At 46.8% G+C, this 16,538-nt stretch overlaps 1 protein-coding gene across 4 annotated transcripts; it reads right to left on the bottom strand.

The window, feature by feature from the left end:
* Nucleotides 1-354: 354 nt before the first annotated feature.
* ZNF252 (zinc finger protein 252) lies at nt 355-15,655 on the bottom strand. Of its 4 annotated transcripts, none has more exons than XM_005613380.4 (5): nt 15,313-15,655; nt 12,847-12,922; nt 12,351-12,477; nt 11,546-11,659; nt 355-4,295 (listed from the first exon to the last, which is right to left on the bottom strand). In XM_005613380.4, the coding sequence occupies exons 2-5, from the start codon at nt 12,880-12,882 to the stop codon at nt 1,924-1,926; spliced, it is 2,649 nt and encodes an 882-aa protein (XP_005613437.1). In that variant the 5' UTR covers nt 12,883-12,922; nt 15,313-15,655; the 3' UTR covers nt 355-1,923. The 4 variants fall into 4 exon arrangements, with proteins under 4 accessions (XP_005613437.1, XP_005613439.1, XP_005613438.1 ...); XM_005613382.4 differs by lacking the exon at nt 15,313-15,655 and adding an exon at nt 14,572-14,702; XM_005613381.4 differs by lacking the exon at nt 15,313-15,655 and adding an exon at nt 14,035-14,171.
* Between the last annotated feature and the right edge of the window lie 883 nt (nt 15,656-16,538).

The following is a 16,538-nucleotide window of genomic DNA, read 5'->3' on the forward strand; positions in this document are numbered from 1 at the left end:
AGTACCTACTTCACTGAGTTGATGCGAGGATTAAATGAGAAAACCCAGTAGCATTTATCACAGTTCCTGGCACACGCTAAGGTAAAAAAGGCAAAGGTTTGTTGACTGAATTTTTCTTCAGCACATGATAACCATTATCTTCAGAGGGAATTCATTCCAGTTAAAAAAAAACAAGTCAAAGCTATTTGTGGTGAAGTGTGCTTAGGAAGATTATCACCAAGAGGCAGATTTTCCAATCAGCTTTTCAAAATCCTAAAATGAATAAAGACCACCACTACTACTATATGGACAAAGGCTGGCGAATAAGGCCTGAGCCACAGGCCAGGTTAATGTAAGGAGAAAAGATCGGCCAACTTCTAAGAGGAAGTTCCTTTAATAAATAGGAAAACTGGAACAATTTACTAGTGAAAAGAATATTATAAGGGAATAATGTCCAATTATTAAATAATTCATTGCTCTTACCTTTTCTTTCATTTCATCTCTTCCTTACCCTGATTCTTAGACACAAAGCACTGTTCCATTACAGTTTATCCCAAGTCACGAGTGGTCAACCCCTTCTGAAGTGTCTGCATATATGACATCCAGCTTGCTCATCAGACTCTATAGCCACTTTCAGTTGCCAGATTTGTTTCTGGAACTGTCTCTCACAGACTGCTTTTGCTGAATTTCTCATATTTATAACCCTGTTTCAGCCCATTTTCATGCTAATCTTCTTTCTTCCACAAAATAAGACGACAGTACTATAGAAGTTTCTGGAGAACAGGGTTCTAAGGATGCTGGAGTGAACCACATGTGAGTGAATCGGGCAGAGGCCCCAGAGGACAGGGGCAGCAACTCTGACGACTGCGCTTAGGAAAACAGAGCTCCTGGGACATTTACCCTCATCTCAAACACCAGGTGAGAACTGAAGGACACTGAGACACTGTTGACCAACATGGCTCCAGAGAAGAACAGGCACCTTTCCAGCGCAGACACCAGCTCACGCGTTGACAACCTGCACGAGTATCCACCTACTGAAAGCTGCTCACTGCCACGGCCCTGCCTCACCTGGTCCCGTCCTGTGGCAGCAGCAGGACCTGCCTTCCCCGCCACCCTGCTCAGTGCTGAGCTGCCCAGGAAAAGGGAGCAGCTACGGCTACTCACCTGCTTTCCTGTAGGAACTGATGGGATACACCAATCTTGGCTTTAAGAACAGAATCTGTAAGTTGTGTCCCATGCCATCACGTATCTACTTTATGCCTATTTTCCTCCCAATTCACAGGGTTTTTTCTTTCCAAATTACCTTGCAGAAAAACCCACTGTACACTTATCATTTGACTTCTTGGCAGGATCTCAACTGTTTGAATCTACACACAAGCCTCATCTCATTCCTTAACAGACTTTGCTTATACTCATGAGGTTTCTCTCCTGTGTGGGTTATTTGCTGCTGAAAAAAAATAACACTTTTGAAGTTAAAGTACCATATCTCTCACAATTGAACAAAAACATTTTGAAAAGGGCCAAACAAATACATAAGAAAGCCTCAACCTGGTTCCATCACACTTGAAAGTACAAGGATCCCAATTACTCTTTTTGAAGCTGAAATAGATGATGAAGAAGAAAGAAAAGAAAAGCCAGTGGCCAAATGAAATACCTAACAGTACTTTAACATCTGGTGCTATAAACACGCCCTAAATAAGTGTATTTCAATTGCACTTGTTTAAAGTCCTCAAGCAGAGGCCATCCTCCAACTCTCAGGGAAGGCACATTGCCTTAGAAGTTGTACCATGTAATTTGGCAGCCTGCCTTTGGTTAGGAGCTCACTGGGAGACAGTTAAATCTCTGAAGAGCTGAATATCTGAAATGAATGTCATTAAGCAGTGGCAGTGTCATCAGGGTGACTCTCCTGATGTAAACCAGTGAAGAATTGATCGAATAAGGCGATTACTTTCCACTGTGAACTTTATGATGCTGAATGAAAGCTGCCTGTGCACTAAAGACTTCCCCACACTTATTACACTTACAGGCTTGCTCTCCAACATGAACCTCATGAATTTTCTCATGACTGATAAGACTTATTCTCTGACTGAAAGTTTTCCCACATTCATTACACTTGTAAGGTTGCTCTCCATTGTGAATTCTCTGATGTCGGGTAAGGTGAGAGCTTTGCCGGAAGGATTTTCCACATTCTGTGCACTTGTAGGGTTTCTCTCCAGTGTGAATTCTCTTATGTTGAATAAGGGATAAGCGTGCACTGAAGGACTTCTCACACTCATTGCACACATAGGGTTTCTCTCCAGTGTGAGTCCTCTGATGCTGAATAAACTGTGAATGCTGACTGAAGGCCTTGCCACACTCACTACACTCATAAGGCCTCTCGCCAGTATGAATCCTGTGATGCTGGATGAGAGAGGAGCGAACATTGAAGGCCTTCCCACAGTCCCTGCACTCGTACGGATGATCTCCAGTGTGGATTCTCCGGTGGCGGAGCAGGTGTGCACTCTGGCTGAAGGCCTTCCCGCAGTCCCTGCACTCATAGGGCTTCTCTCCGTTGTGCGTCCTCTCGTGCTTAATTAAAGTAGAGATCTGCCCAAAGGCTTTTCCACACTTGTTACACTCATAGGGCTTCTCTCCGGTGTGACTCCTCTGATGCTGAATTAGGTGTGAGCCCTGGCTGAAGGCCTTTCCACATCTGTGGCACTCGTAGGGCTTCTCTCCGTTGTGTACTCTCTGATGCTGAACGAGGGAAGAGAGCACGCTGAAGGCTTTCTCACACTCGTTGCATTCATAGGGCTTCTCACCATTGTGTGTTCTTTGATGGTGAATAAGATTAAAGCTCTGGCTGAAAGCCTTTCCACACTCACTACACTCATAGGGTTTCTCTCCAGTGTGAATTCGCTGATGCTGAATAAGATGTCCCTTTTGACTGAAGGCTTTCCCACACTTGTTACACTCATAAGGCTTTTCTCCACTGTGAATCCTCTGATGCTGGACAAGAGACAGGCGAGCACTGAATGACTTTCCACACTCGTTGCAGATATAAGGCTTCTCTCCAGTGTGAATTCTCTTATGTTGAATAACTTGTGAGCGCTGACTGAAGCATTTTCCACACTCATTACACCTGTAGGGTTTCTCTCCAGTGTGAATTCTCTGATGGACAATAAGCGTTCGGTTCAGGCTAAAGGATTTTCCACATTGATTACATTCATAGGGTTTTTCTCCTGTATGAATCCTCTGATGTTGAACGAGAGACAACCGTGCACTGAAGGCTTTGCCACACTCAGTGCAGTCGTAAGGTCTCTCTCCAGAGTGAGCTCTCTGATGCTGGACGAGGTGTGACTGTCTACTGAAGGCTTTCCCACATTCCTTACACTTGTAAGGTTTCTCTCCACTGTGAATCCTCTGATGATGAATCAGGTTAGAGCTATGACTAAAGGCTTTCCCACACTGATTACACTCATGAGGTTTCTCCCCAGTGTGAATTTTAAGATGTTGAGTACAAGATGAATGTGTACTGAAAGCTTTCCCACATTCACTGCACTTGTAGGGTCTTTCTCCAGAGTGACTGTTATGATGCTGCACAAAGCACGAACGAGCACTGAAAGCTTTGCCACAATCACCACATGTGTAGTGCTTCTCACCACTGCGAATTCTCTGATGTTTGCTAAGGAAAGAGTGTCGACTGAAAGCTTTTCCACACTCACCACACCTGAAGGGCTTCTCTCCAGCATGGATCCTCTGATGCTGAACAAGAGCTCTACTCTGACGGAAACTTTTCCCACACTTAGTACACTCACAGGGTTTCTGTGGATTGTTAATCCTCGGCTTCTCACTAAGAACTAAACTCTGCCTGGGCGAACTCACAAACACGTCTGTCTGAAATGCTCCTTCTCCCAGATGGAAACTCTGGAGGTTAACGAGCTCCTTACTTTGTTGAAAGTTTTCTACATGTGACACACTCTGAAGGAGACCCTCCCCTCTAGACACTCTATGAGAGCTGACAGGGTTTGGGTCTGCAGCGCAGTTTACCTCAATAGCACTGAATCTCTGGCATTCCTCCCCTGTGGGGGTTTTCACATGTGTCACTGTCACTGGCCTGAAACTGCTGTTCTGGGAGAAGGATTTCTTAAGTCCTTCCACTGAAGATTTTCTCCAGTAATTCTTTAATTTGCCCTCAATTTTACTCATCCCTTCAAAATCAGGTTCCTTGGAAATATTCCTTAAATATTTTTCTGATTTTGCTCTCTGGGATTCCATTTCTTCGGACATTTCCTGCATTGGAGTTAGCTCCTTCTTTTCCATCCTAGACTCATAACCTGAAAGAATGAAGAAAAAATGAGTTACTTGCGTTTTACTACAGGAGAAAGAATTAGAGCATAAATAAGAACACTTATATGAAACAACTGTCTCCCGGGGGTTTAGTGGATTCTCAGAACAAAAAACCACAAACAACCTCACTCGGAAGAGGAGAAGAAAGCAGAGGAGAGGGAAGCATGCCATCACAGCAATGAAAGCTGGTGTGGGAGGGAGGGAGGAAGAAGCCCGAGGCCAGAGGCTGACATCTGCAGACAGGCTCACTGGCACGATGGGCAGGGACAGTGAGGCGTGACCGGAGGGGAAAGTTCTCAGAGGTGAGGAGGGCAATGAGGAAGAAGGGAGTGGTGGTGGAGAACCTCACTGCCTGTGGTGATCCTGTCACTGCTGTAAACTTTGTGAACAAGGTATCTTTCATGGCTTACACATAACAAGTATCCAAACATTTGTTGAAAAAATAAATGAATGATAAATGACTTATAATGAATGTAGGGTATACAGAGTAATGGATAATGGGAAAAACCATTTGATCTGCACAACTTAGTTTCACGGAAGCAAAGCAGGGAAAATAGAGAAAAACAGAAATGAAGAAGCAACCTACTCATTCAAATAGCAGGCACAGCACAGGCAAAAAAGCCAATGTGTGCAACAGTCCACCCCACACATTCCCAATGAATAAAAGGACCTGAAAATTTGTAAAAACTGTAGTATCACTGAATTCTTAGTCCCAATGAAAGGAAATTTACAAAACAAAACAAAAAAACCCCAAACCCAAACAAAATCATTGAATCACATGGATACAAAGACAGTTGGAAGGACAGGCCAGGTCAGGACAGGCAGAGGGGAGCCCTATTTGAGATACCACAAAAGCACAGTGGAATCTCTCCTGTAGACAGTGGTGTGATCAGAGCTGTAACAGGCTGTTACTTCTGGCTGTTTAGCCAGAACAGGAAGGCTGAGCTGAAAATGTTAACTGGACAGGGTCCAAAATTGGGTTAAGTAGTCTTAAGAGACTTCAGTGAACCACTCGCAGTATTTCAAAGGGACTTATTGTAATATTCAAAGTATTAAAGGTAAAAAGCAAACGATAATTTATTCTAGAAACCCATAAGCAGCCTGAAGGGGCAGGTTGTGGATGGCAAACACCCAAACTCCTGTGGCTTCTGTCAGGGTTATCTGAGGTATTAAGAGCCTTCAGCATCTTAGGACCAGAGTCTAAAAAGGTGATCCTAATCAAGAGGTTGTATTTCACCAGGTAGGAAACAGAATAAAGAATGTGAAAAAAATGACAAACCACAGAACAGAGTGATCTGTGAATCACGAAGCAATGTCTCACACTGGTTCACCCTGCCATTTCCCTCAGATATCTGGTGGCCCCTGGATGCCTGTATTTAATTAATTAGTTAATTAGTTTTTGGTGAGGAAGATTGTTGCTAACATCTGTACCAATCCTCCTCTATTTTGTACGTGGGATGCTGCCACAGTGTGGGTTGATGAGTGGTGTGCTGGTCTGTGCCCAGGATCCAAACCCGTGAACCCCAGGCTGCTGAAGTGGAGCATGCGAGCTTAACTACTACGTCACCAGGCCGGCCCCTGCCTGTCTGTATTTTAAACAGAGGCACTAAGAAGATGCTTGGGAACTCTGTGTATGAGTGGTGTTGCCAATTGGAAGGGCACTTGAGTGAGGTGGTAGCTATAAGGCCAGGGCACCCCCAAATGCTCAAATTTGGAGGTCTTTGCTCTAGGGCTATTTCTTTTTTTTTGAGGCAATCCCCTAGCTTTTGCCATAGGTAGAAGATGCCTGCTGTTGGATATTCTTCACGCAGGGTTAGAGGAAGGATGTGGTAGTATTAGCTGCTTCTGTACGTAGGTATTTTAGTTGATATCTCAGGATTTAGGCTTGATTTCTTTCTTTTTTTTTTTAACACAAAAACCTCTCCACATGTGGTAGAATATTTTCCCATCAGGAGGTGCAAAATGTCTCGTTGCTTCTCTTTTTGTGATGTTAACAGCCATTAGTAATCATATTTGTTTTTAAATTTGGGATTGCAAAATAGTGATTTCTAATCCTGTCATTCATTCTTTTTCACCCGGAACTTCAATGAAGAGAAAGTTCTACTCATCAATTGTTTAGTTATCCTGAGGTATTTAATATATCTAGTAAAGGGAGAATAAATACTTGATTCTTTTACTTACCAATGTCCAGCATAATAAATCAGTTTCTTACATTCCTCAAAGGTCACCAGTGAGCAGGGAATTTTTTTTCTGAGTATCAGACCAGCCCTAACAAAGCCTAAGACGAACCCCCTGACAGACAAGGTGGCACAGTGGCACATTATCCATCTGCCAGAAGGAGACTTAATCCTCTTTCAAGAGTGTAACATCATATAGGGCCTCTATAATTCTTTATCTATAATAACTGACAATTAAATATCAGAAGGCATGTTTAAAAAAGACTAAATGACAAGAAACCAAGAGGAAAAACAATATACAATAGAAACAAACCCAAAGCTGATTCAGATAGTCATGAACCAAGATAAAAAGAAAAAAGCAAACCAAACCTATGTTTAGTATATGTAAGAAAACAAAGAAATATGTAAGAAAAACACCAGAAATCAAATGAAAACTTAAGAGTTCAATAGAGAGAGAGCTTATTATCAGACAGGACATAACAGAACAGATGATTACTCAACAGGAAGGCACGTAAGTATTCGGATTGAAACACGGAGAGAATGAAAAGAACAGGGAATACAGAAGAGAGTGCAGGAAGCAGTGTGACATGGCAGAAAGGCGCAGTGTGTACACTCACATCCCAGGAGAGGAGAAAGGGAACAGGGCAGAAGAGAGATGCTAAGAAATACTGGCCTAGAATTCTCTACAACTGATAAAAGTCTACAGACAATAGATTCGAAAAGCTCTAAGAACCCTAAGTAAGATAAATTCAAAGAAAACCACACCTAGGTATAACATAGTCAAACTGCTGAAAACCAAAGAAAGAAAACATTAAAAGCAGCAGGAGTAAAGACAGGTCACATTCAAAGCAAAATAAGACTGCAGACTGACTTTCTGACTTTAGAAGTGGGAGACAGCAGATCAAAGCACATTTTAATGTGCTGAAGCAAGTAACTGCCAACCTAGTTTCACATCCAGAAAAATGTTCTTCAAAATTGAAAGCCATGAAAGTCCACTTCCAGGATGACAGTGTAAAGAACTCTGGATCCACATCACAGGAAAGCAAGCAAAGCTGGCAGGAACTATTAAAAAAACCCCCAAACCAAAAAAAGCTCCAAACTAAGAACCATTTAAAGTCTCGGGAGGGGCCAGCACAGTGGCATAGTGGTTAAGTCTGAGTGCTCTGCTTTGGCGGCCTGGGGTTCACAGGTTTGGATCCCAGGCAGGGACCTAGCACCACTTGTCAAGCCATGCTGTGGCAGTGTCCCACATAAAGTAGAGGAAGACTGGCACCAGATGTTAGCTCAGGGCCAATCCTCCTCAGACACACACAAAATAAAGTCTCTGGAAATTGTCCTAAGGACAAACAGCAAATGTAGGGGGCCGGGTGGCCTAGTGGTTAAGTGTGGCATGCTCCGCTTCAATGACCCTGGTTTGGTTCCTGGGCGCAGATCTATATCACTCGTCTGTCAGTGGCCATGCCCTGGTGGTGACCCATATACAAAATAGAAGATGACTGGCAGATGTTAGCTCAGGGCAAATCTTCCTCTGCAAAAAAATAAAATAAAGTATATCCTTCTAAAAAAAAAACCCAAAGCAAACGAAGAAATATTTATTCAAGAAAATCTACTAAAACTTGGTAAGAACTCTGAGTGTGTGGCATTTGAACCATGACCCACTCTGCCCCCATCCTCTCAGCTCAGCATGACAGATGCTCCACTCCAGTTAGGTGGGGCAAGAAGGGGCTCCCTCTCCCCTTAGCTCCCAAGGAAGGCTCACCGTCTCTCACCAGGAGGTTAGGCCACCAGCATTTATTGCTCCCTCCAACTCCAAGTTAAAGACACAAAATCGCTGGTGAGCATGGCTGAGTGGGCAGGGGATCCCTTCTTCCACCCACCTTCCTGGAGTCAGAACAAACCTCTAAGGCTGACTTAAAAAAAATGCTGCCCAAATTTAAGAGAATCAGACTGCTGAGCTATTTATACCCCAGGGCACTGTCAAAAGCAGCAGAGCAATCTTTTTTTTAGACTGGCACCTGAGCTAACATCTGTTCCCAATCTTCTTTTTCTTTTCCTTCTCCTCCCCAAAGCTCACTAAACCATAGTTGTATATTCTAGTTGTAGGTCCTTCTGGTTCTTCCATGTGGGACGCTGCCTCAGCATGGCCTGATGAGTGGTGCTAGGTCCGCGCCCAGGATCCGAACCAGTGAAACCCTGGGCTGTCGAAGCTGAGCATGCAAGTCGAAGCGGAGCGTGCGAACTTAACCACTCAGCCATGGGACTGGCCCGCAATAGAGCAATCTTTATTGTTCTCATCGTTTAGGAAATTCCAAGGGTTTTAGGAGTTCTGTGCCAGAATGGGGACAAGGACCAAATACATACTTCTTAATATAAATCACGGTATTACAGATAGAAATGTATTACATGTGCCAAAAACAGCACAAAGGAGGTGGGTGACAGCAGAATTGTACTGCAGTAAAGAAATGACAGCAGCAAACTATAAATATATGCTTGCTCTTTTCCATAATAGACATAAAATTATATAAAGCAATAATTATAAAAATGTATTGTTGCATTTGTAACATACATAGATGTAATTGCACAAAAAGAGCACAAAAAGGGAGAAGAGGAAATAGAGCTATACAGGAGTAACAATTCCATGTCACTGGAATTGTCAGTATAAACCAGAAGTAGATTCTGATAAGTTAACATGCATATGGTAAGTTCTAGAGCAACAACTAGGAAAATAATGGTATGAAGTGTGGCCACATAACTGAATTCTCACCAGTGGAATGTGAGTGAAAGCGAGGCGGGCTACTTCAAGGCCAGAGCCTCCACAGCAGTCGATCTGCCTCCTCCACTCTCTTTCCCCTTCTCACAAGCCTGAGGACAGAGGCGTCTGACCCAGTGTTAAACCTGCAGATGAGCATTTGGGCATGCTGCTCCAGAGGATGGGAGAGAAACCAGACACGCAAACCAGCCTCCGAAGAAGCATGTCAAACAGAGAACCCACTAAACAGGGACTCCGCTAAATGAGGCAAACAAATTTCTATCTGGTTGAGCCAATGCATTTGGGTCTATGAAATACTGTCATATAATGCCAAGAATGAACATGTCTGCGCAGCAAGATTTGGGGTGATGTTTTATTCTCACGGCCGTACTTCCCTACATGGCTCAGTTTTGTTGTTTTCCTAAAATGATACATGTTCACTGTATAAAAATAATTATTTTTAAATACACATTTCACAGCTTTCTACTCCCCTGGGATAAGAATCACATCTAACGCAGTTTGCCAGGCCCTGCCTGATGTGGTCCTGTCCACTTCTTGAACATGTGTCTCTGTTCAGGCCTCTTCTCCCCTGCATACTATGGGCTCAAGAGACATAAGGATGCCACCTAGCTTGTTCACCATCATAAGCCAGAGCCCAGCTGAGCACCTGGCACACACTGACATATATGAACTCATCCACATTCCCTGACTAACTGACCAGCCTGTCCTTGACAAACTCTTCTGCCTGGGCTTCCTTGTCCTTGCAACCCCTACTTTCCCACTGCTTTTAGTTCCTTCTTAGGCTCCTCCTCCTGCCCAGGAGGCAAAACCACAGGATGTCACAAAGCCACCTGGAGGAGAAGCATGTCAAATTCTCAGCTGAAGGAGCAGGAACATCCTTGCAACTGGGCAGAAGGACAAAGTCCACACTGGTCTCAAGTGGTGCAGAAGGAACCACACAGTCTCTGGAGCCCATGTGGCTCTGGTTCAAACCCCAGTGCTCCCCAGCTAGATGTAACTGACGAATCTCTCTGATCATCAGCTTCCTTGCCTATGAAATAGGGAAAATAATGCTGTGAAGTTTCATTCTTGTAGATTATATGACAATTAGAAATAACTCATACAAAGGACCTACCATCCTAGCACAGACTGAGCCCTTAAGAAGCCATATGGGAGGTTGCATCACAGGCTCTGGGAAATCTCCTGGGAGATAAACTACCTCTTTGTACAGGCAAGGAAGAATGACAGGACAGAAAAGAGTCATCAGGGGACAATGTTTAAGAGATTGTTAACCCACAGAGGGTGGTACACTGCATGTGGAGAAACTGAGGGGGACCCCAAAAGTAAGTTTAACTGGTTCTGTTTCATCAGGTGAGAGAGACAGAGAGGCCATGCTACCACTCAGTTATTTTACTGCACCTCTGCTACCTGCACCTCCTTCCTGCCAACAGGGACCTGTTCTCCCACATGCCCACTGTTCCCATGGCATGCATCCACCATGGTGTACAAGAGGCTATGTAGCACAAGGTTAGATGAATGGGCTCTGCAAGGTTGCAGGGTACAAGAATGATTTGCAAAAATCAACTGTATTTTTACATACAAGTAATGAACACCTTGTGCAATACCATCAAAAGCTATGAAATACTTAGGGATAAATCTGACAAAAGTTATAAAATGCCTGCATGTAGAAAACTGTAATAGATTACTGAGAAACTAAGATATAAATAAATGGAGACATACACCTTTTTCATGGGTCAGGAAACTCAACATATGTCAATTCTCCCCAGATTGATCTATAGATTCAATGCAATCTCAACAAAAATGCCGGCAGGCTTTTTTTCAGAAATCAACAAGCTGATTTTAAAATTCACATGGAAACACAAAGGGCCTGGGAACTGTGAGGAAGCAATGGCAGGAGTGAGAGTCTGAGCAGGAGGGCATGTCTCTCTCTAGGTGGTCTCCCCAAGTGGTGTCTCTAAGCAGCCAAGGCAGAGCCGGCCAGCAAGGTCTGAGGAAGAGTGGGTGACATGGAAGAAACTGGGAGGTAGCCAGGGCAGGGAGCTAGCTGCTAGGGAAAGACACCTGAGCTCTTTTCTGGGATTGTAGGAGCATTTTCTAGGGTAAAAAAACAGGAACCCATTTATGGGCACAGAATAGGAGCCATTAACAGCCAGAAAAAAGGAGAGAGAGAAGATGGAGAATGAAAGCAAAGCCCTGGTGCTAACAAGAGATTCGGTCCAGAGGCCATGGAGAAGGGCCTGGAGAACCGGGAGCAGAGGCAGGAGAGCAGGGGGTGTCCCTGCAGACTCACCTTCACTCCTGAGCCTCCAGATCCAGCTCGCCTCAATTCTTGGTGAGTGTGGGGCCCATGGCTCTTGCCCCTGCTCCAGCCTGGAGATGACATCAGATTTGGAACCTTGAAGTCCTGCCCCAGAGAAAGGAAGCAAGACTGATCAGTCATCCAGGTCCAGGGCAGGATTGCCCTGTGGGCAGTGCCTGTACGCCTGTCGTGACCTCCTCTGTCACCCGGTCTCCAAACCATGGAGACAGACGCAAGCCTCCGGCCCAGATGAAAAAAAATCAAACCCAGTTCTTCTGGGGGCCATGGATAAGGAATAGAATTGGGGCCTGAACACATCACAGTAGAAGATTCGTGGTTGAGGAGGTGTTGATGTCCAGCAGAAGGACTAAAGGGCAGCAGCACATTCTGGGATAAGGCAGGGCACTGAAACCAAACGGAGTCAAATCCCAGATCTTCCCCTGACTGCCTGTCTGAACTCAAGGAACTTAAGATATTTGTCAGCTTTAGGTTAATCTGTAACAGTGCATCTCACCACCGACCTCGAAGAAGAATGAAGATTAACTCAGGGGATGTAAATACACTTGGTGACCAGTGAATGACATTTTCCTTCTGTATCCCTACAAAAAAATTGGGGCGGGGGTGTCCCCGGCACTGCCCGTCCCCTCCTCTGTGCAGACCAGGCCTGCCTCGGCCCAGGGTCAGAAATGCCCCATGTCTGGGCCCAGGGAGGTGAGGAGCCTCGAGCCCAGCCCCAGTCCCCAGGGCCATTCATGTAGCAGGAAGCCAAGAGCTGAGCTCTGGGGAGGAGCCTTACCCAGCGAGACCAGGTTTCTGTAGGTCTCCAGCATCACGTCCCTGTAGAGGCCCCTCTGAGCAGGGTCCAGAAGGCCCCACTCTTCCTGGGAGAGGAGCACAGCCACATCCTCAAAGGAGACCAAGACCTGTAATGACAAGATCTTGTTGCAAGCCCAGGGTGGGCGTGGGTGGGGAGGAGACACTAGGCTCAGGACGGGCAAACCACTCTGAGCACACATACCAGCCTGTCTTTCTGAGAGTGGGCTCTCCAAGGCAGGCACCATTTCATTTGCCTCTGTCTGCCCAGCCCCTGCCCTCCACCATTCCCAGTTCAGGGATTGGAAGACACAGTGTGGAGCACATTTCAGGGACTTCAACTCAGGGGCTGAAGACATTGGTGAGAACAGGGAGCTGTCTACCCTCTGAGACTAGCCTCTGATAGAGGGAACCATGGAGAGACTCCAGGCAAGAAAAGTCTGAGGCCACAGAGAGGAGTCTCCATGAGGACCACTCACCTGGAGCCCACCAGGAAGGAGATGCTTGACGGCCATCACTGGGTCTCTGCAGCTTGTCTCGAGGAGGCAGGCAGAGCTGCAGGGAGAGGGAAGACTGTGACGGGGCTTGTTTCCCCCAGCAACTGTGAGACTTCTGGGCCTGGACCTCAAGAGGTCTGTGGCAGCAGAGACCCAGTTTTGGGCTGCCTGAAAACCCCAGGAAGGGCAGAAAGACTGAGCATCCAGCAGCCTGAGACCATATCCCCTTGCCTCCCATGAGGTCCCCCAAGCAGCTCCATGGTATGACAGCATCCCAAGGCCACCACGTAAACGCCAGATCCTTGGCAGTGCACCTGGTCAGAGGAGACAATGGGCTGCAGCTTGGGCCCACCTAAGAGGTCCTGGGCAGTGGGCAAACAGCTGAGGACAAGCAGACCAGGGTCCTGCTCTAAGGCAGTGCACAAGTGAACAGTTTGACAGATGCAATACCTGTGTCAAGTGACAGATAAGGGACAGAAAGAATGGGCAGCATTTGGTGGTGGGTACTTCACACAGGATGGCCACAGAAGGCACCGTGATAGAGCAACATCCAAGTAGAGATCTGGGTGGAGTGAGAGAAGGCACTATGTAGATGTCAGGGGAGACACATCCCTGGCATGGGGAAGCACAAGTGCCAAGGCTGTGAGACCCAAGCACACTTGATGTGTTGGAGGAAGGGCAAGAAGGCCAGAGGGGCTGAAGCAGAGTAGGGGATGGCAATGGAGAGGAGACAGGGGTGCCTCACAGGCTATAGAACTTAGGCTTTTACTCTGGATGAGACGAAAAGCATCTGGAAGGCCTGGGCAGAGTGACATGACGTGACACATGGCCTCTCCAGCTGCTGCTTTGACAAAAGACTAGGGGGTCAGGGTGGAGGTGTAAGGGTGTAAGCAGGAAAACCAGTTGGGAGACTCTAGCAATAATCCAGCTGGAAATGACAGTGTATTGGACTAGACGGGTGGTAGCAGGTGATAAGTAGTCAGATTTTACATGCATTTCAAAGGTATAAAACAAGGTTTGCTGATGAATTAGATGTGGGATGAGATACCAAGATCTTTGGCCCAAGCAACTGAAATGATAAAATTTCCATTTACTCAGAAAGATAAGACTGTAGGAATATATCTGAAGGGTAAAAATTAAAAGTTGTTTTGCACATGGTGTTAGACTTACAAGTGGAGAATGAAGGCATTTGCTATACAGGTCCAACATTCAGGAGAGGTTGAAGCCCGCTGGGTGCACAACGGAAACTACCAGGACACATGACTTTTAGAACATGGTCTGGTTTTACCTTAGACTGACACGTGACGCCAGGTGTCACTCCCAGGAAAACCTTCCCAACTGGCCTCTGATACACAGCTGGCCGCCCAGCCAAACTTCCAAGCAAACAGCCCCTTAGTCCAGGCAGAAACGCGCCCTTTTTCTCGCCCAGCTTTCCCTTGCCCCTAGGGGACCACGAGGTCCAGTTCTGGTCAAGAAGATGTGAAGGAAAGTTTGCCAAGAGGCTTCTAAGAAGGGCTTTTCCTCCCTGATGATAAAAAGGAAACAAGGAGAAACACTTCCGTCTAGAGTGACCCTGAGGGAAAACCCAGAGAACCTCAGGCACATCCGGGAACAAAGCCTGTCTGTGCCACCTTCGCCACTCAAGCCTCTGACCATCACTTGGCCTCCGGAAGGTTTTCTCTGACTAGCAGGTGACCCCACGCTTACCGATGCCCATTTCTTTTCTCCCGGGCCTCCCTGAGTCTCCACCGGAGGCCACGTGGGCCAGGGGCGGCCTTTGAACCTCAGCCAGCCCTGGCCCGGGCCTGGCGCGCCCTCTTCGATTCACAGACGGCCCTTCCTAACACGCTCTGCCTCCTCTTCCGGACCCATCCGAGGGGCGCCGAGCGCTGTCGGAAGCAGGGCTCTGGACCCCGGCAGGACCCAGCACCTGCTAGTGCAAGGGTCTCCGGGGGGCGACTCGAGTTTCCCCACAGACCATCAGACGCGACACCCCCGCTGACCGTCACCGGCTATTTTGAGTTACGTGAGAAAAACGCACGCAGCGCTTCGCCTAGTGTTTGCAAACCACACAGGAAAACACTAAACCTTAACGGTCATCGTCCGGGCAGCGTCTAGCGAGCGCCACGGAGGGAAGAAGGCCCGGGGGACCAGTCCCGGCGCTGCCCATGGCCCGCCGCCCACCCCCGTCCTCGCACTGAACCCGCCCCCTCCGTCCCCGCCCGGCCGCTGCCGTCCACCCTCCACCCGCCGCCCGCCGCCCGCCGCCCGCCGCCCGCCGCCCGCGCTCCGCCTCCTCGGCGAGGCCTCGCCGCGACGCCGCCCGCGCAGCGGCCCCGAGCCCGGCACGTGGGAGCGGGCTTCGGCGCGCCGGCCCTCCGCGCACACAGCCGGGCGCTCCGCCTCCACGCCGCGCTCTGCCCGCGCCGGGCGCCCGGCCGCACTCACTCAGCTCCGCCGCCGCAGGGGGCGGGGGTCCGACGCCGGCAGCAGCGCGCCAGACGCACCGACGGAAACGCCCGCCGGAACTTCCGCCCCACCCAGCTCGCCCGCCAATCGGATCCCAGGGCTCGGTCGGGCCTCTCTAGGCGTCCGAAGGACTCGATGCTACTGGCCGACCTGCCGTGGAGGACATTTTGTTGCCAGTAGAACCGCTTTGCGAGAAGTGCTGGAACCAGTTCTTCAGAGAGATAGGAAATGATATAGATCAGGAACTCGGGGCTACGTAAAGAAAGGAAAGGATCAGAGAAGAAATCAGTGAAGGTAGTCAAGTCTTTTATTCTTATTAACCTAAAAGGTTATTGTTTTTCAAAGTAATAATAGCAACAATGTATTCGATAGTATACCATATGGATAATTAAAATGAATGACAGCAATGTCTTAAGGGATGGGAGAGAGTAATTGGGAATACTTGGTTATAAAGTACCTATGCTGCCTGTATAGCCGTATAGTGTTATTTGAAGGTGGACTCAGATTAGTTCCAAATAACCACTAAAAATATATTTTTAAAAGCATAGTTGATAAGGTAAATAGAAAGAAAAATGGAATCAGATAAAATGCTTAATTAAATCAGAGAAGACAGAAAAAGAGGGGAAGATTTTAAAGAAGAAATAAGTACAATGAATAAAAAGTAGTTACACACAAGGTGCGTATTAATTTGTGGAAATTAATAAAAGAACCTTAACTAAACTGGAGTTGGGAAGGCCTGTAGAGGAAGCTCTCACCCCATCACACATGTCAATTACTCCAAACTGGAGAAGACAGACTTGCATCTCTGATAGGAAGTGAAAGGACTTTATTACTGAAGGAAGATTTCCCTGCCACTGGGCAATAGCCCAGCCAATGGGAAATGCCACAGCTTAGCCAATGGGAAGCCATTTCTGCCCTGGATAGTTACTTTCCTCCAATGGATTTTCATTTAGAGCAGCTCCTTCCTACTCCCCCTTTTTCTCTATAAAAGCAGCTCCCTTGCTTTGTTTTCCAGTTTGCCTGTGGTTTGCCATAGCGTGCACATCCCAAATTGCAACTTTTGGCGCTTCCTGAATAAAGTCATTTTGGGGACAACAGGCAAATTCACTTTCTAAGGTGACAAATCCAACTATATTAATAATCACTTTAAATGTGAATGGCCTAGATACACCAATTAAAAGAGACTGTCAGAGCAGATAAAAAAA

The sequence above is a fragment of the Equus caballus genome, chromosome 9 (genome assembly GCF_041296265.1).
Source record: "Equus caballus isolate H_3958 breed thoroughbred chromosome 9, TB-T2T, whole genome shotgun sequence".
NCBI classification, from domain to species: Eukaryota; Metazoa; Chordata; class Mammalia; order Perissodactyla; family Equidae; genus Equus; species Equus caballus.